The sequence below is a fragment of the Callithrix jacchus genome, chromosome 2, assembly GCF_049354715.1.
Source record: "Callithrix jacchus isolate 240 chromosome 2, calJac240_pri, whole genome shotgun sequence".
NCBI classification, from domain to species: domain Eukaryota; kingdom Metazoa; phylum Chordata; class Mammalia; order Primates; family Cebidae; genus Callithrix; species Callithrix jacchus.
Genome location: NC_133503.1, coordinates 5,884,253 through 5,904,568, shown reverse-complemented (window position 1 = coordinate 5,904,568; position 20,316 = coordinate 5,884,253). Strand labels below are relative to the sequence as shown.

Here is a 20,316-nt window from a genome sequence, read left to right as displayed (position 1 = left end):
TAGCCATAGTTTACAGAGAAGTAAACTAAGGCCCAGAGAGTTTAAATAACTTTTCTAAAGTTACACAGCTGGCAAATGTGGGTATAGAGATTTTTGAGTTTCAGCATATACATGGTAGAAGGGACCAGGGGAATCTTTAAGGACTCCCTTGGAAGTCACATAGAAACAATAGAGCTCCAGATGCCACTCTGGGGAGACAATGGCATTAAAGAATATGCAGAAAAGGAAAGGCCTTGAAAAGATACTTGCAAACAGCAATATTGGCAAATGGGTGCAAAGGGAAAAATTCTGGGATGTGCAATAGAAACAGTCTAAATGCCCAGCACTGGGGAATTTTTGATTAGATTATGTTATGATCCACACAGCAGACTGCAGTGTAGCCATTTTTTAAAGCGATGTTGCAGGGTAAATTTTACTGATAAAACTAAAATATTTGACATGTTACGTGAAAACCCAAGCAGGTTACAAAGTGGTAGGAGTTCATTTTTATTTCTTAAAATGTATGTTTGAAAGACAAGAGGGATTATACCGTTAAGACTGGAAAGACACAAATATATTAACAGCATTTACCTCAGGATTGGAGATTTATGGGTAATATTTTTTAAATGTACCCAGTAAATATGTATTTTCAAAAGGAGAAAGATTGGGTGTATGGGTTCGTTGTTGAAGGGTTAAGACTTGTCTGGGAAATGAAGACCGTGCCTCGAGCAGTTCACTGTTAATTCCTGAAACCAGGGGACGAGGCGGTGAAGATGGAGTTGAGCGGACACTGTATTGGGATGGCTGGAGGGACTCAGCTTAGGAACTAGCCCCTTTCTAATTGTACATTCGAGGCCTGTGGGCTGCCGTGCTGACATCCCCTTTCTCTCCTTTTGTCTGTGATTATTCAGGTCGTGTCTTTGTCTGAAGGCCAGGTGATCAGGAATTCTTACCTGTCATTGCTGTAAGACCTAGTTGTTTTTGTTTTGTTGTTGATTTTTTTTTTTTTTTGTCTCTTTTCATTTCGTGCTTTTATAATGGAGGGAAATATTTTTAGCTTTTCACAGCAGGCTTTGAAATCCTGTCATGGAGAGTACTCCACCTCAAGCTGGTAGTTAGTGTGCAACCTGTTTGCTAATAAACCAAAGCAGGACCCCAATGTCAGAATGCTTAAAATGGTCAAATCAGCTGGGACCCGTCTCCACATCTGACATGCCTTTTCCATTTCCCAGCCTCATGCAGAACATAAACCTGCATCCGGAGGTGGCTCAATGTGAACTCTTATAAATTGGAGTGGGTATCTAGGGATTGGGGAGCAGACACTTCTTCTTTTAACCTTTGAAGACCAAGAATCATTTGGCCAAAATAATCCACAGTGTATTGAACTTAGGGTGTGAAAGCTGTACAGTGTATGAAATGTGAATTTGAGACCATGAATTCTACCCACACTGACTCTATAAAACAGCCTCCCTTTTTCACAAAGCAGGCCCATAAACTGCTGCCAGTGAAGCAGAAAGACTCCTTAGGACTGTGGCTCGCTTTCCGTCTGGGGTTGTCAACAAACCCCCTTTATGAGTGGAATAGACCTCTTGTATGTGTCGAGCTTCTGGCTTTTTACAGAGTGTGTTAGGATCCAGGCAAGGCAAACGTTAGGCACTGTTTGCTGAGTGCATTTATTGCCTTTGCATAATTTATGAGCTGGAGGGGTTGACCATCATTCGTCTCTGCCAGGGGCTGGCACTCGAGGCTCCAGAGAATGGAGCTGTAAATTGGATGGTGCGCTCCTGCTGAGCTCAAGGCAAAGTCCTCGGGTCAGTATGGGAATTTAATACCAGAAATGGAACTGTTTTCTCAGCGCGCCATGTGGACCCCAGTGCAGCAGAGACTGTTTTGGCAGACTCCACGACTGGCCTTGTCGAGGAGCTGTCACTCACCCGGCATGTTGTGTGGGGAGCCTGAGCATTTTTAATCGGCTTGGCATCCGTGCTGCTTCCATAATGGATACCAGTAGGTCTCAGTTCTTCACCATATGCTTAACTCTGGAGACAAGGTGCTTCTGGGTATATCAGTAATTACTTGATGGAGAATTAAGTGGACCTTGAAATTAGAACTGGACTGTTGGAAAGCAGGAAGCTTAACACTTAGATAGAAATAACCATTCCCAGGGACATACTGCTGTTAGGATAGGAGGCACAGTGGTGGTTCTTTCCCAACTGCTCCACTCCTCTTCCTCCCTGCACAGCAGAATCTTGGGGAGGTGGGCAAAGGCGATGCCACAGCCTTCAGCTGTCATTGATTACCTCATACGGAGTGCTGTGAACATCTGGGAACATGAGCCTGCCTGGCAAAATACTCTTCTGTCTTCCACATCCCTCCTGAATTGAGCGTTGTCATTCTCGAAAATGCTCCAAATCTTAGGAACCTCAAGGAGGGCCTAATTAAGGCAATGGAGAGATCACATAATCAGGACACTATTGTTCCTCATCCCCTGCGGTTCTAGGCTTTCAAAATCTTTATCTCATCCAATTTCTTTCTCAACTCATTTGGTGTATTATAATAAAGAAACCACTCATCAGGTAAAAGAATATAAGTGTAGACAATCTGAGGTTGGAAGCTGGGTCGGAAATGAGGCGTTGCACTTGGTGAAATCACTGTCACTGAATATCTGACTACTCTGTGGCACTGAGGAGCCAATGGGAGAAGTAGAAAGTGTTCTGATCCTTCAGTCTGTAAGATTGTGACATAAGTTCCTACATGCTTTTAGTACAGAGTGCTTAGTCTAAAAAGAATAAGTAGTCCCCAGGTTGTCTCACAGTAGCAAGAAGTCCAGTTGGATGGATGTCTTGTTACTTCCCATTAAAAGCACTCTGATAGGAGCTTAAACAATCAGGTAACTTAGTGTTTTCTGAATAAAAAAAGTCCTGAGGCAGGCTGCTCTGAGTTGGGTTCAGCAGTCCAATTCTGTCAGGCTTTTTTCCCTTGGTCCCACTCTGTTGTTTTTGTACTGAGTCTTTTTGCCTCATTTTTGCAAAATGGCTGCTACATATCCAGACATCACATTCTTATACATTCACATTCGAAGGCCACAGGCAGGTGGCTCCTTCTTTTTTTTTTTTTTTTTTGTTTTTGTTTACTGGGGAAACAAAATTGTTTCTAGAGCCCTCAGCCTTAGCAGACTTCAGAATCTCATTGGCCAAAGATGGGTCTCATGGTCATCTTTAGCTGCAGTAAAAATTGGGAAGGAGAATACCTGGCATTTTTAACCTCACAGTGTCAGGAGAAGGTACAGACTAGGGAGAAGGGAGTTGTGAACGGCTGTCGGGATCTAACCAGCAGGGGCTGCCCTACGAGCAAATTTATTTCCTGTTTCTGTTTAAAGCTACACCAACTCCCATGTCCAGGTGGCCACACTCAAAATCCTTGGCATCATCCTAGATGCATCCCTGTTATTTGCTTCCCATGTCCATGTGTTATCCAAGCCTATTGGTTCTACCTTCAGAATTGCTCTGCCATCTGCTTCTCCCTTCCTAAACCATGCTACACCCTGGGTTAGACAGTGGAATGGCTGCCAAACCGCTCTCCTTGTGACCTGTTTTCCCCCCACCGTGTACTCTATCCACAGTCCCACAGGAAGTCATCCTCATGGAAGCAGCTCTGATCATGACACACCCCTGCTAGTGTCTGTGTCCCAGCTTCATGTCTTACTGCTACACAGAAGGCTCCTTTAGGGCCAGGCCTGTATCTCAGGTGAATTTTGATCTAGCTTAGCAGTTCCTTATCAAGGGCTATTGAGTGAATGAATGGATATATTTATCTGATGAGCTTCACTAGCAAAACACATCCCCCAGTTCTTCATTTTTCATTTTCAATATTTTCATGAATATTGAATTAACAAGACACTTCATTTTTTTTTAAGTTCTGTTCTTTTTTCCTTTACTTATAATAAGAAACTTCAAGATTGGGGTTAATTATTAATGATCCTTCTTTGCTTATCCCAAACCAAACTTGACGATTGGAATTTGGGATCTGTTTGACATGGTCTGAGTCTATGGCCCTAAAGCATATTTTTTTGCACATATATTTTATTTACTATCCTGACCTCTTTCTCTGGGCCTCTAAACTCGAAAAGGCAGCCATCACAACTGGTGGGCATTGGCCATTATGTTCTGTTTGTTTCAGAGTTCAAATGAGTGACTACAATGCCCAGAGGTTTACCTCTTTTCCTTTATTTTTTACTTTTTAAGATGGAGTTTTGCTCTTGTTGCCCAGGCTAGAGTGCTGTGGCGCAGTCTTGGCTCACTGCAACCTCCACCTCCTGGGTTCAAGTGATTCTCCTGTCTCAGACTCCTGAGTAGGTAGGATTACAGGCACTCACTAGTATGCCTGGCTAATTTTTGGTATTTTTAGTAGAAACAGGGTTTCAAAAACCTTGTTGGCTAGGCTGGTCTCGAACTCCTGACCTCAGGTGATCTGCCCTCCTGGGCATCCCAAAGTGCTGGGATTACAGGCGTGAGCCACTGCATCGTTTTCCTTTAGAAAAGCACTGGAAGGGAAATACAGCCATTCACATTAGCTTAAGTTTGAATGGCTTTGTTAAGAAATTGATTTTGCTCTGAATCTCACTGAACAATCTTGATTCACCTTAATCCTGTGGGTGACTCCTAGAGGGTCATCACCCCCACCCCGCAGTGGAGGGAGGGAAGTGCTCACTTGTGTGATTGACCTGAGGAAGAACCACGGACTATAGGCATCAGATGAAATCAACAGAACAACTTTTTTGCATCGGGATAGCGTTTGCTTCAGATGCTGTTTACTAGCACTTGAGCTGGAGAATTCTTTCTTTCCAGGAAGACAGTTTTTATTTCCTTTACTTATCATGTACTTTTTTTGAATGGGGGTTGGGGGAATAGACATGAAAAGCAAAAACATACTCAGTTCTTGCACTAACCCTATTTTCTTGTCTTCATTTTCAGTGTGACAGTGACAGTGACCAGGAAGAGAAGGTAAGACCCCCCTACCCCATTGTGGGCACAGCACATGACACACTGTGAACACCATAGTCCTCCCACACACAACTGCAGGGTGGAATGCCAGCTTCATGGTGACAGTACCTTTTCTTTTTAGGAAAGATGGGCATTATTCACACAGTGGCATTTCCTATACTATGACATGTTTAATTTGTCAGATCTTTTTTTTAAACAAGACCCTCAATATTACATATATGTGACACTGAGTTTTTACTTTATGGAAGATGACTCATAGACCCAAAAATATTTTAAAAGAGAATATTATTTATTTTGATAACCATCTGATTTTTTAAAATTCATGACGAGAACATTAAACTTGCTAGTATGTATTTATAATGTCATTTCTGCATTTATTTTACTTACCCATATGCTTTTCTGTACCTATTGGCCTTCTTAATAGAAATGTTAATGGTATGTGTCTCAGAATCTCATCATGAGGTATGGGTGGGCAAGGGAGGTCAGATGGGAACTGCCCTCTTCCCATCTGGACGGACGGCTAGGTAGGAGGACAGTTCTTCCAGCAGGTACATGCTCTGTTTCGAGGCTCATGGGCACCAGCCTCTGTGTATCCAGATCAACATGGATCAAGAAAAGGAACTCAGTTTCTGAGGTTCCAGAAGATTGGATCACAACCCGGTAAAGTGAGCTTTCTGTTGCCTGAAGCAAGGGGATTATTTGTCCGTTTGGTCTTTCTTTAGCTTTCCCAATCCCCAACCAAATTCCCTTCCATTTTTACTGCTGCTTTGTGTATTTCGAAAAGAGTTACCTGAATATCATGATTTCTATACTGCTTGGCATCAAAAGGATGGACTCAGCCCCTCTTCCCCCATTTCTGGATCTGCCTGTGCCATGTTCTTTGACTTTCACCTCTGGATTTTATTCAGAAGGCTGCGGTTAGTATTTAGTGGGATCTTTCCAACAAACCCAGAATGTTTCCCTCCTTCTCTGCTGCCAGCCTCCAAGAGAGATCTAAAGGCTCTTGTTCTGTACTGTCGTTAATTTGAATTCAGCATATGTAGCCTGTTATAAAATGCGAGACATCATCATTTGAGCAGGTCAAGCATATTCAGATGAAGACAAATGGTGCTTATTTGATTTCCTTAAAATCAGGAAATGAAAAAAGTGCTCTCTGGAGAAATCATGTTCTGCCTGACTTGGATGATAGACCAATGCATGTCCCCCAGATAAGAACAGGCTCTCGCCTTGAGGTTTTTATCTCTGAAGGACGGCCAGGACTGTCAGCTTGCTGACATGTGCATTATCCATGTCATTTTAAACAAAGTGACCTATGGAAGGGTGCGCTGTGCTGTGACATGGTAATGGGCTGTTGGATGACAGCAAAAGTACACACTGGAAAGGGGGCTGTGGATTATTCTTTTGTTTAACTGACAAGTAGGAGCTTCCTTCCTCCAGCCTTAGCTCCTTGGAAGTAGGACCTCTGGTGTCTCAGGCAGCCAGTGTGTAGTGGGTGCCAGGGACATGTACACAGCAGTAATGGTTCAGTTTTTAAGGCATGGTCAGTGGCCCCCCTGATCCCCCCAGGCCACATTCCCGCCTTGTGGGCATCACTGGTACCCAGGGAGGGGCTGGTACCTCCTTGGCCATTCCAGATCTCACTTTCTAAGTTTGTGCCACTTCTCGAGAAGGATAAGTCTTATTCAGGGTTGTACAACCAAGCTGACATTCTTTCCTTAAAAGGAAATATGAATTCCAAAACCATCACCAGTCTTCAGCAGTGGTGGAAGGTGGTAAGGATGCCAGTTTTGTATTCCTTGTCAGTGTCTTCACCGGTGGGTTCAGTATTAACTACACACCCAGATCACCGGGGAGCTGCTACGTGTTTCGGTGCCTGGGCCTCTTCCCAGGTCAGTGACCTCAGAGCCGTTGGGGCTGCTGTTTGGAACCATGGGTCTTGATGATAACCTAACTCTGGTAATTTCTAGAAGTAATCTGCCTCTGGCTGTCAGAAGGATCGGGGGCCAATGCCGAGACACCCTACCAGGTCCTTTCCCATCACCTGGGTTCCGAGAAGTTATCGCCTGGGTTTCCATCTCCAAGTGCACGGAACAAAGTGTCAGAGTAATGGGTGTTGGGAAGGCAGCTCCACCCACCACTCTGAGCTTCAGTTGACTTCAGGGTGATGAAAGGGATACGTAGTTGTTTATAGGCGAGTCCGAGAGTGACAGTGGAAGGAAGGGAAGAGGCATTGGGAGTGTTCCTCCGATCCCTGGCACACCTCCTGTCCTGCACCCCCGTTGATTCTTCCTTTTGACTGTGGTGGTCCTGCAGGCCTTAAGTGGGAGCCGCACCCCAACCAGTGCTCACATCATCTGTCCCTGCTCTGTCCCATTCAATTTCTCCAGAGGGCTCCAAACAGGAGCCATCAAGACTCGCAACTGCCCTCGCCCCTGCTTGGCCCTATTGCAGTTAAAGACTGTCAGGCTTTCCCTTTTGGACTTAGATTGTCTGGTGTTTATCAGCAACTTTAACACCATCCTCCAAGACATTTGCTCTGTCGCAGCCTGGGCCCCTGTCGGCCCCCTCTGTGAAGGAACCTCTTTCCTGTGCCTGCCTCGGAGCCCCAGAGCTAACCAGGGCTGCTTTCATGTGTTGCTAGGAGGATTCGCATTCAAATCTGAATTGCTAATGGTGGAAAAGTTGCCACGCAGTGTCCTGGGATCCCTTCAACAAGCCCCACCAGGAATGCTGTTGGAGGCAAAAGTGAGACTTGTCGGGGACCCACTGGGGTTTCTCTCAGGAAGACCTGCCATTCTCTTACTCCATAGGGATCTGCAGAACGAGTGGGCTGAAATTAGGGTACTGTGTTTCACACAGCTGACTGAATTAAGATAAACTCTGCTTTCCTCCGATATGAAGCTGTAATTTATAAAATGATACCCTTACTAATTAACGTGGAAGTGACTCCGAAAGGGGCTAAAAAAGCAGAGCTTTCCCTAAATGCAGGAGACACACTTGTGCACAAAAAGGCTTTGTTGAGACACTGAGCAAAGCCTCTCCCTTATCCTCCCCTCCCAGCCACGTGAATACATCCCACATTAATGTCAGAGAACCACGAGGACGTTCATAAAGAGTAGAAATTGGCCAGGTACAGTAGCTCACGCCTGTAATTTCAGCACTTTAGGAGGCAGAGGCAGGCAGATCACGAAGTCAGGAGTTCAAGACCAGCCTCTAGCCAACGTGTTGAAACCCCGTCTCTACTAAAGATACAAAAAATTTCCAGGTGTGGTAGCATGTGCTTGTAATTCCAGCTACTCAGGAGGATGCGGCAGGAGAAGAATTGCTTGAACCTGGAAAGCAGAGGTTGCAGTGAGCCAAGATCACGCCATTACAATCCAGCCTGGGTCACAGGGTGAGACTCCGTCTCAAAAAAAAAAGTAGAAATTGGGTCAGAAGGCTGTGAACACTGCATCTTAGATGTGGGATTGTTCTTCATTGTAGTAAGAGTGAAGAAAAGAGGCGGCGCTTGGCACTCTTAATCACCCAAATTAAGCAATTATTCTGATCCCCTATTGGAAGTGAATTGGTATCATGAGAGCGAAGAGGAAACGTGCCTATTTCCGTATATTTAGCCTGTATTTTATTTTGTTTCCTTTCTTTCTCCACCACTGGCAGCAGCCCATTGTGCTAAGAAATACCCCCTATTTGGTGATGAAGTTAATGTGGAGATTCAAAGTCACTCCCCCTTCTTCTGCCCACATCCTTTTTCTTGTATATGGCATGTGACTGAGCTGATTGGAAGGGGTGTAGCCCAGTGGCCAAGCACGTGGGCCTCAGTGTGGTGGCCGACGCATGTTTCTGACTCTCCCTTTCTATTTTGTTGTGGACAAGCCTCAGCTTTCTCAGCTGTCGAATGGGAGTGACAACAGCTCTACACATTGTCCTATAGCAGTTGAATGAAAGTAATTAGGACCAGGCATGGAGGCTTGTGGGTGTAATTCCGGCACTTCAGGAGGCCAAGGCAGCTCTTGTCTTTGAGCCCTGGGCAACATAGTGAGACCCTGTCTCTTAAAAAAAAATCTTTTAAAAATTAACCAGGCATGGTGGCATTTGCCTATAGTCCCAGTTACTCAGGAGGATGAGGCAGGAGGATTGCTTGAACCTAGGAGTTTCAAGACTGCAGTGAGCTAAGATCATGCCACTGCACTCCAGCCTGAGTGACAGAGTGAGACCCTGTCTCTACAAAAATGAAATAAAAATATGTGAAGACATGTGGCTCAGTGCCTGGTCTTTATAAGTGCTCAATAAATGTTAGCTTTTGTTCATTTTACTTGAGATAAATTGAGAAAGAATACTTGAAAAAAGAGGAAGACTAGCATCCTCTTTGGAAAGTTGGGGTTCTTCTGGAGAACCTGCCAGAGAGTTTCCCCAGAATCTAAGGCTCAGCCTTTATCCCACGGGCCCTTCTGCCGGATACAGGCTGAATGAAAGTGTTAAATTTGGAAGGGTTCTGAAGCAGTGTTTCTTAAACCCCTTATGCAAACATCAGGCCTTCCTCTGAGCAGAACCTGGAGCCAAGAGCACGTGCACTGTCCTGGAGGGATCCAGTGGTGATTAAGTGGATTGTACAGCTCTTGTCCCTTCAGCAGCTGTTCCCAAATGCCAGACACTGTTGGTTCCCAGAAACCCATCACAGGAGAGAGGTTCTGGGGTGAGGCCAGAGCATCTGTATTTTTTAAAAAGCTTCCTAGGTAATTTTGGTACACAACTGGTTTTGAGAACGACGGCCTTATAATAAACGTCAGAGAGAAACATGATCTTTCCCCATGTTCAATTCCCTTGCAGTTTTGCCTGCTTAGGAGAAAAGCTTGAAAGCTGTAGGGATGTTGCCTGTGTGCACACTCATGAGCCACCCATGCTTATGTATGTAGATAGCGGGGATAAGCATGAGCCACTCATGCTTATGTATGTAGATAGGGGGGATAAGCATGCCTGCAGTACACACACATGATCTCACAGAAAGGAGTCCTTCTTTTCCCATCAATCCTTTAATATGACTCCTGATTGCAGTTTTCTGTCTCTGTGCTGTCAGCAGTAGGAATACCTGCTGGAGAAGGTTGCTGTGCTCCTGGCCTTTGCTTTGGTACTATGTCCTGTAGGCAGGACAGCAAACCTGGCACACTTGGCTAACTGCAAATGCAATACTACTGATTTTCTGCCCCTGCCCTCCGTCTTTCCAACCACTTTTCAGGGAATTCCCTTTTTTGTTTAGAAACAGGGTCTCACTCTGTTGCCCCGGGCTGGAGTGCAGTGGCACAACCATCGCTCACTGCGGCCTCAAACTCCTGGACCCCAGCAATCCTCCCACCTCAGCCTTCCAAGTAGGTGGGACTACAAGTGTGTACCACCACATTCGGATAATTTAAATTTTATTTTGTAGAGATGGAGTCTCACTATGTTGCCCATGCTGGTCTCAAACTCCTGACCTCAAGTGATCCTCCTGCCTTGGCCTCCCAAAGCACTGAGATTACAGAAGTGAGCAGCCATGCCTGGAGTTCATTTTTAAATTCATGCTAAAAGTTGTTTGTGTTTGATCATTTTATGTTCACTTGTGTGGGAAGGGGCTTCTAAGAAAAGCAGCAAAGAAAACCAGCAAAGGCTTATGTTCCTAACTCAACACAAACCACATGCCTAACTTGGCTCGTGAAGGAGTCAGAAACTGCTGAGATGTCAAACTGAAGAACGGGCATGTGGTTTGTGCTTATAGTGGATGAGTCCCATCCCTTGGTTGGCCACGTCTCGTACTTGGTAAGGTTTATGCACCCTCAGCAACATTCCAGAAGCTCAGAAGGCCCTCATTGTTGCTTGTGGAATCCCCATCCTTAGTTTCGAAATAGGACACACTTTGATCAAGAGACAGTTTGGAGGTGCGGTCCTGTTTTGTAGCTAAAAAGGAATACCTCCACCCTTCCAGATTTCACAGCAGCAAAGCAGGCAGCCATCGCCCAGGGAAAGAGAGGGGACCCATGTTCTTGTCTTTATATCCCTAATACTTTGCACAGTGCTTGACGTGAATTAGGTGTTCAGCGTTTTGCAAAATGTGCATTTTCTTCCCTGGATACTCATCTCCAAGTGGAGGGGTAAGTAAGCCACGTTCAGAAGACACATATGCAAACCTGAATGCACCTCATGGAGTCCCAGTGTCGATTTCTTGGACTCCCCAAAATTTGTAATCTCTTTCCCAGGCTTCTAATATTTTGTTTACGCTTTTCTCATACAGTATATCTAAGTCATCTGTAAGTTTCTTAACTTAAATGGACAATTTCTATAGTTCTTGGCTGAGTTTCAAGAGCTTTTTACTTTTTTTTTTTTGTTGTTGTTGTTGTTGTTGTTGTTTTAAACAGAGTCTTGCTCTGTTACCCAGGGTGGAATGCAGTGGCACAATCTCAGCTCACTGCACCCTCCTGCTCCTGGGTTCAAGGCATTCTCCTGCCTCGGCCTCCCAAGTAGCTGCGATTACAGGTGCCCACCACCACACCTGACTAATTTTGTATTTTTAGTAGAGACGAGGTTTCACCATGTTGGCCAGGGTGGTCTTGAACTCCTGACATCAGGTGATCCACTCATCTGGGCCTCTCAAAGTGTTGAGACTGTAAGTGTGAGCCACTGCGCCCAGAGTAAGAGCTTTTTATTTTGGGTACATGATTTCCATGATGCCCATCTACTCAACCTCTTCTTACCCCTTCAAGATTTTGTCTCTGGGCTAAAATGATATTTTATTGTTCTTCCAAACCATCATATTTCCAGTTGGCTTCATTACATTGCATATATCCCAAATTCATATTGATACTATCCTTGGATTAAATTTCTATGGCAAATTATTTTAAATCCAGAATCTCGTTGAGTTCTGTTTTTGATATGATAACCTTTTCAGGCAAAACCAAAAATTACTTCACTTATACTGAATGTGTATATACAATAATCTGTTCATTACTACCATGTCATGCACCTGAAAAAGATAGAAGTTATAAATATACAGATTTTCAATTAAATGTAGGTGGGTAAACAATAAATTCTTGTTATTGGAAATTTGGCAGGCATTTTCAGCTAAATTCTTGTTTCTTGAATAAACTGTGAGAAGGAAGAACAGGTTCTAGATGTTCTGTTGCTCTCAATGGGTGGGTGGTGGAGAAAGGCACTCAGAAGACCCAGTTCCTGATTTTTCACTCACCAGCTGCATGGCCTTGGGCAAGTTACCTAATGGTGCTTAGCATTAGTTTTGTCATCTGGAAAATGAGGCGGGATTCAGTGATCCAACATTGACTATCCAGATTTTCCAAATAGCTATTTACCTAGGCCCCAACAGCATGACAGAACCCAGAGGGAAATTAATATGTGCTTGTATCTTCGTTTGCCAAAGTGGAAGAGGATTGTATAACAATTGCCTCCATTCTTTCATCTCTCTCAAACTCCCAAGAGAGAATAAGCATATAGGGACGTACTCGGGTATTCAAGCAGCTGAAGGAAACTTACATACAGATCTGATGTCTAAACAGAGTCATTATCTGTTTGTTGGTTCAGTCTTTCAGTCATACATATCCACTCATTTTTCTCTAGTATCTACCGATGAACTGACATGAGAATTATAGTTGCTTAACTCTGATGAAACTGTTACCATGTACCTATGAATAGGCAGCAGAGAAGTTCGTTTAATCTGTCTTCCTCAACTACCATAAGTATTTGGGAAAGTATGGGGACTAGGTAGAGAGCTAGCTTACAGAATTTGTTTCAATAACTCACTTGTTTGGTAATGACCATTACTTTGACCTATAAAAGGCATTGTTCCAGAAACATCGAGGTTGAGCGCATGATTCTGTGTTCCCAGAGAAAAGTTCCTGCCGCTTCTCCTTAGAATAAGCCATCACCATGAGTGTTATGGCTTACCTGAAGGGAAGGTTGTAAAGCCAAGGAGGAGGCTGGTGGAGGTGATGGCTATCAGGCTCATGAAATTGACCATGAACCCTGAGCCACCTGAATGCCCGGAGAGTTGTGAGCAGAGGCATTTGTACAGGTGATGTCTGGAGCAGCATGCTTCATGTCAGTGCTTCTGATACAGTGTAACCGGGAGGCTCTTTGGTCGTCAGAGAATTTGTCTTAACTGTATTATGGTTGCAGAGTGTTCTGTCTTCAATAGAGATAGAACTTCTTTCTGGACATGTATGTCTGTGTGTGCATGTGTGTCAGCTGATCATCTTTGACAACTCCTGGATGGCAAGGTAGTTACAGATAAATGCTCCTCAGAACTGTGCCATCCTGGTGTGACAAATATAATCAAGTATCTGTATTAGGATGTGTTAATCATTATCCAAACTTTATACTCTAAGAAGTTCCAAAATTCAACAAATGAGTGGACTTCTTTTTTTCTTTTTTAATTAAAGTTACAGCTGGGAAGGTGAAATTGGTTCTCTTTTCTACAGGATAGAGCTTTTCCCTGTCAGTTTTCATGAGGAAACATGTTGAGAAGTTCTGGCGGTAGACTGCATTACCTCTTCAGTTACCCGAAGAATAACTGGAAGCAGCTTTCTCCCTTGTTGTTCTAAACCTGGCTTGATTCATGGTCTTCCAAGTATATGCATACCTACAGAGACAGCTGAATGGCCTTTGAAATAAGGACGGGCCAGGAAACCCTGTGCTGGGGGGTGTGGTACTCGAGGAGCCCAGTTTGGGCTTCATGTTTTCTTTCTAATGCACTTAGTGGTTTTTGAAGTTCCTAATTTCCTGGTCTAAAAATATACATGCTACTAATGTCTTGAATCAGCGAAAAACTAGGGTCAGGGTCAATAATAGCAACTAAATAATAATAACAAGCACCGCTTCACATGAAAGAGAACATTACATGATTCCAAAGACTTTGAAAAACATCATTTTATATGATCTGTTTACATATTATTGTAGGGATCTCTATATTCTCACATAGAACATCGTCAACCATCTGCAATGTACGAGACTCTCTGTTAGGGCTTTCCAAGGCTTTGTCTTCTCAAGCAGGTGTCATTGTTTTACGGATGAGGAAAATGAGGCATAAGTCATAGAGCTGAGATAAAAGCTGTGTCTTAGGATCCCGAGATCTGGGTGCTCTTCCCATGCCATGCTGCTTCCCCGCACATCAGGGTGAGTTGGGATAAGCCCAGCAGTGCCATTCAGCAGCTTATGTTGCCGTCCCCTCTGTGTCTTACCTACTTGTACTACAAGAGACCTGGATCCTGTTTATCTATCCACTCTCACCCTCACCCTCACCCAAACAACTGCACTAGCTTCTGAAAATTCAAGCATGGTGGTTTCTCAATAAACATGAAACAAATGAAATTTGGGTCTACAGGTAACTTACAATGTACAGACTCTTCTGAAGTGGGACTTTTCTTCTTTTTTTTTGGCCTGGAATCCAATTATCCAAGATGAGAGGGAAGGGCTGTATACAAGGTATATATTTTAACTCTTATAGATGCGTAGCAAAGTCAACCCATGATTAATTAGGGATGCAGGCCATGCCTGTCGGTGGACTTAGCATCAACCATATTTGGACGTAGAACTCAGTCTTCCTTTAAGTGTCTGTTTATATGTAAACATTTGATATTTTAGTAAATCATAGAATCCCTGTAGGTACCCCATACCTAGCATGTACTTGACACACACACCCTTGTAATTATTAGTGTTATACAGAAGTTGCTTTGTTGATTATCCAGGTATCAAGTATAAAGGAAAAGGGCCTCTCCTCTGTCACCCAGGAAGTACAGGGAAGAGCAGGGCTGGAGCAGAGGAATTTCTGAGCTTCCAGTCCAGAGCCTCATGGACCCCATGTAGTCCCTGCAGACCATTTTCTTCCTGCGACCCGACGTAGGAGAAGGGGCCATGTTATCATGGTGGCTCCTGCATTGCACCCACTAAGGTAGTTTTGTTCTGAGTTACAATTTGCCCCCTCAAGAACCTTCTTGTCCATCCCCAGACACTGATTCTCACCCTTGCAGAGGGTCTGTAGGTCCATCAGGGCCACAGGGCCTTTCCTTTTGTGACAGCAAATGCTGTATGGGCCGTTCCCACAGCCCAAATGGTAGTAAATATCTGCAGCAGCCATGTCCATGTTAAAGATTATGGATTTGCCACTAAGGGGAGAATATAGTGTTTATCGGCTGGAGTGCGTGCCGGCTGAGCTGATTACGGCACAGCACTCTGTCAGCCAATGATTTGTCCTGTCCTTTATCATCTGTGTCACTCAGCAGTGTGCTGGCGAAGGGAACGGATCGCCCCCTTCCCTTTTTTTGTACCCATTTCGTGTAGAAAATTTGTATTTACTTTGGGAGTGTAATTTGTTCCTCATGGATAATGTGACCCTGAGCGGAGCTGGATCATGGGTTAGTTGAAGTGATATTTTCCGCTAATGGTAGTCGTACATCATTGCTGTCAGCTCGGGTTAGGAGGCAAGCACATTACAGCTCCATTTTACCTCTGCAGGCATCTGGGATTATTTGCCATAACCAAGTATGACATGACCGCACTACAGAGTGCATTAAAATTTTACTGGCTTCTCAGGCAAGTTCCCCGGCTCCAGTGTGTGCTTCAGGCAGGCGGTCTGATGGGGAGTAGTCCAAGGGCCCTCACTTCCTGCTCAGAGGCGCTGCGGGCAGTGGCCTAAGCAGGGGCTGCTCTCCCCTTGCCCTGAGAAAGAAGCCAGGGAAAGAGTTTGCGGGGAGCCAGCCAGGGGGTGTGTATGTCTCTGGACATCCCAGGCTGACAGGTGACTAGCTGCCTTGTGCACACAAGCAGGTGCCACCCACAGTGGCCACTGCCGCCCGCTCTCTCTCTTTGATGACTTCAGCCCTCAGGATGGATTGGGCCAAAGCCCCTTCTCCAAGGAGAGCCCAGGGTAAGTGCAAGCCTCTCCCAAGCCTTGTGCCGATTTCTATTGTTCATGTCTGCCTATGTTCAGACTGAGGAAAGGAGCTTAAGTCCTCAGGATGGCAGAATCCATGTCCAGCCATGTAGCTGGACTGAGCCTGACGGAGTCTCATCAACCCAGTTAGAAATGTTTGCCGAGATGTTTTACACATTCTCTTCTACAGTCCTCACTGGAGTGTAGGTGTGATTACCTCTGTTCTCCTTACACGGAAACTGAGGTTCAAAGGTTGTGTAACTTACATTATACAGCTAAAGGCAGCAGACATAGCCTTCTGACTTCACATTCTATATGGTTTCTAGTGTTCAGCGCTACAGAGAGAAAGAAATAACTATTGTTTAAATGGTGCTTCCATGTGCTGTACCTGTGTTGACTTGTTCAATGTACACTACAATCCTAATAGGTAGGTGCTAATATTATCCCCCGTTTACAGAGAAGGAAACTGAGTCACAGGGGTATTACTGAACATGCCCTGTCTTGCACCTGGTTAATGGCAGAGCCAGGTTTCAAACCCAGGTCGTCTGGCAGTGTTCTTAGCCACTAAGCTGGACTCTCCCACATGCCATATTCCAATCAGCCTGAGAGCTGATAGGAAAAGACCAAGGAGAATAGTAATATGTTGAAATAAAAGGAAATGTTCAAAGAGTATTTTATCACTTTTTATCTGTTGTAACTCAAACTAACATCCAACAAAATATCACTCAAAAAAGATGTTCTGTGATGAGCTTTAATTAATTAATAAGTCCCATTTGCAGTTAGCACATTATTTGCATGCAAATGATGCTTCTAAGGTGCTTGAAGGCATTTATTTTGATAGGTTAAGACTAAGCAGTCACTCTGGCAAATCCTTTATTCTTTTATATTCTTATTAGAAAGGCTGTAATAAACTTATGTTGAATCATGTTCTTTAAAAGGACAATTTAAGGTTGACTCCCAGTAATTAGTGGGATATGAATCAGGACCCACAGGCTTCTGTGTCGAGTAAAATAACTGCAGATTCCATATTGGTGAATTCCGGGTGCTGGACACTCAGATGTACTCACACGCCCACAGTGTGGACATGACCTTTTGTTCTGCCGCAGAAATACCCCTTTTTACCTCTGTAGCCCCTCATCACCTTCTCTTCTAAGCTTCAAGTGTTACCCTTCCTGGACAGAGTGGACAAACCATTCTTACCATCGGCTGTGTACTTGATAGGGTTGTAATTCATGAGTTTATTCTATAAACCAGACATAAAGTGAGTTATACCTTGTACCTTCAGGGCAGCTTTTAAAATGCTGCAACAGAAGAGCCATAGATAAGCATGGCTTTTCTCACTGAGAAATTTAAAATTAAGTTAGCACACTGAGAATTGTCCTCCCTGCCCCGCCTCCCCTCCTTGGGCTCACAGGCACACACATTGATCTTCCCTGCGAGATTACCGTAGGTCCAGGGGACTGACCTTAGTTTCTCCTCTGGCCTTACATCCAATCACTCAAGTAGTAAAGAATAAGAACAAAAGTATTGATCCAGTCATGGAAAAGTAATTATTTCTCTCAGATGGTCTGCTTAGAATGCAGCAATAATTTTAAATAATGTGTTCCTCAGAGACAGCATGACAACATATGTGGATTATTTACCTGGTGTTTGTAAGTAGGTTACACTTGCACCCTCACCCCTTTGCTGGACGTCGAATGCTGTGCAAGTAGGCCCACTTTAAGAAGAGTAGACATTGAGAAAAATCAGAGTTTACCTAACAAATCAATTACCAAGCAATTATTCATTATAAAGGGGCTTATCCATCTCCTGGAGCTGGACAAAATGTAATGGACCTCCACATTCTCACATACTTACAGTGCAACTTCTGCCTTCTTTAGGAAGCGCCTTCATGAAGTCACTGGGGATTTTGAAACTTAAGTTTTAACGGCTTTGGCTGTGTTTATGTTAGCAGAATTACCTTTTAAAGACTCTTTTTTTCAGGAAACATGCATTAAACTCAAACTAACAAATAAGGAAATGTTTAGGCTTTTGGAATTCAAATGTGTTAAAATAATCAAACCATCAGAAGGGCAGAGCCAGGCAACTAGACATCAGAAATACTGAGCAGAGCGTTAAATGCCCTCCTTGCTTTGTCTCTACTTATTTTTGCCTGTCCACTTGAATCTTTATTATTTTGGACACTTCATCTCTCCATTTGGTAGATATCATGACCCATCCACTTTTCAGCTTTAGCCAGAGGCAGGAGACTGTCTCTCCTTTTCCACTGCCACTGCTAAGATCCAAGGGAAAGATTCTCATTGGCTGAGATTAGCTTGTGTGCTGGGGTACTTCTCAGGAAAGGATTGTGGGTGGGTGTAGCTTAAGCCAGGTGCTTAACACCTGAATTGATCAGTTATAGGTAGAAAGATGGAACCATGTCTTCCAGAAGTGCTGCAGTCATGAGAGACCCCAGAAAGTTGGGAGTTGGGCCTGCAGCAGTGGGTTCTAGGAAGTATAGCCAGATTAAGCACTACTTATTGACATAAATTCTTTTTTTTTTTTTGAGAATGAGTCTCGCTCTGTCACCCAGGCTGGAGTACAGTAGCACAATCTTGGCTCACTGCAACCTCTGCCTCCCGGGTTCAAGCGATTCTCCTGCCTCAGCCTCCCAAGTAGCTGGGACTACAGGTGCATGCCACCATGCCTGGCTAATTTTTGTATTTTTTAGCAGAGATGGGGTTTCACCATGTTAGCCAGGCTGGTCTTGAAATCTTGGCCTCATGATCCACCCACCTCGGCCTCACACAGTGCTAGGATTACAGGTGTGAGCCCCTGTACCTGGCCAGACATAAATTCTTGACAGCCATAGAAGCTGCCACTATAACTTTGGGTCATCCAAAGTTAGCACTTTATAGTGATCACAAATCTGAAATATGGATACATGTTTATAATTATGTATAATAATGCCTAAATATTCATAGACTTAAGTACTATTCACAGATTGGTTCTATCTTGCTTAAGCTATTAAAAACCAGAGAAATACACAGGATTTTGTACAGTGAGGGTTTATATGTACATGCACTTGCATGTACATATAAAGGTAGAATTAGAAAAGTCCAGAATTTATTAATATTTTAAATACACATATAGTAGCTAATGAATTCCTCCCCAAGTATAAGACAACTACCTTGAGAGATACAAAGATCTCAAGAAACGTCAATTAGGAAATTACATATCTAGGGTACAAAATGAAACTTATTTGTCCAAGGGGATTTTGGTCATCCCAGAGAATCCAATTTGTATCCAGTGAAGTACCACTTAAACTCCAGCAGGCAGCCTGCATGAAATGGCATTCCTAAGACTGGAAAATAGTAAGCTCACTCATCGCTTCTTTCACTCACATTTTATTCAACAAACTTAGTCCTCACTGTATGCTGAGCCAAGCACTGTTGTAGGAACTACGAATGGGAAGAAGACAAAGACGTAGAAACCCTTCAGAGAAGTAACAGTCTAATGGAAGGGAAGGCCGAGGTACCTAGAGGAGTCATAAGACCACATCGTGTATGCTGTTTCTGAGGAACGGCATGATGTCTGAAGCGAGCTGTCGTCTCTAAGGGAGGAAATGTTTAAGTTAGGTCTTGCTGCAGCACATGGAATAGATGTTAGCAGGTAGCAAGAATGGGGTAGATCATAGGCACAGGGGATATCATTTGCAAATAACAGAGTTATGAAAGGCTTAGCATGTGGAGAGAAGCATGAAAACTTCTGTTTGTGTGGTCAGGGTCCATGGCAGTGTGGGGGGAAGATGAGACTGTAAAGGCACACTGGTATACACAGTTCCATAGAAACAGAGCTTACACGGCAAGATGAGAGCTTGGACTTGATCCAGATGGGAGCCACTGGATACTCCCATTTGGATCAGGATTCACGTAGGTGAATGACACATCATCAGAATTGACTGTTTGGTGGAGGATTCAGGCAGTGGCATGAAGGATGGAGAGGAAGGGGGTGAAAGCTGTCATATTGGGGAGATGAGAGCTGTTAGAGATCTCAACCAAACAAATGTGGAAGGAAGGAATTTGATTTTAGAGGCATTTCTGAAGTGATGATTTTGTGACCCCTGAGAAGTGGGGTCAAGGGAGGAATCATGGATAGCTCAGGTTTCGAGTAAGGCTGAATGGATAGGTATCAGACAGTGAGGGTCGGAGGGGTAGAAGAAATAGGAGTTCAGGAAGGGGCTTTCAGGACCTTCAGCTGGATGAGGTCAGAAGAGCGTACGTATTGGTGATGCAGGAGTGATCAGAACTGCAGGTCGGTGTCTGCGAGACAAAACATCTGAGTGGCAGAGACGGAGCTACAGGAGAACGAGAGGGAGGCCAGCCAGAACACTGGGATTTTTTGTGTTTCTATAGGAATGAATATATGTGGTGATGATAGCCATTA

General features: G+C 44.1%; 1 protein-coding gene across 18 annotated transcripts in view; it reads left to right on the top strand.

Moving 5' to 3' along the window:
- Positions 1-20,316, top strand: part of AUTS2 (activator of transcription and developmental regulator AUTS2) — a 1,215,487-nt gene that overhangs the window by 862,163 nt on the left and 333,008 nt on the right. For 17 of the 18 annotated variants that reach the window (XM_035291973.3, XM_035291974.3, XM_078354255.1 and 14 more), the window contains one exon: positions 4,953-4,982. In XM_035291973.3, coding sequence (XP_035147864.1) covers positions 4,953-4,982 — 30 coding nt within the window. Of the gene's footprint in view, positions 1-3,660; positions 3,727-4,952; positions 4,983-20,316 lie in introns of those variants that run through there. The other variant, XM_035291982.3, reaches the window with a different exon arrangement.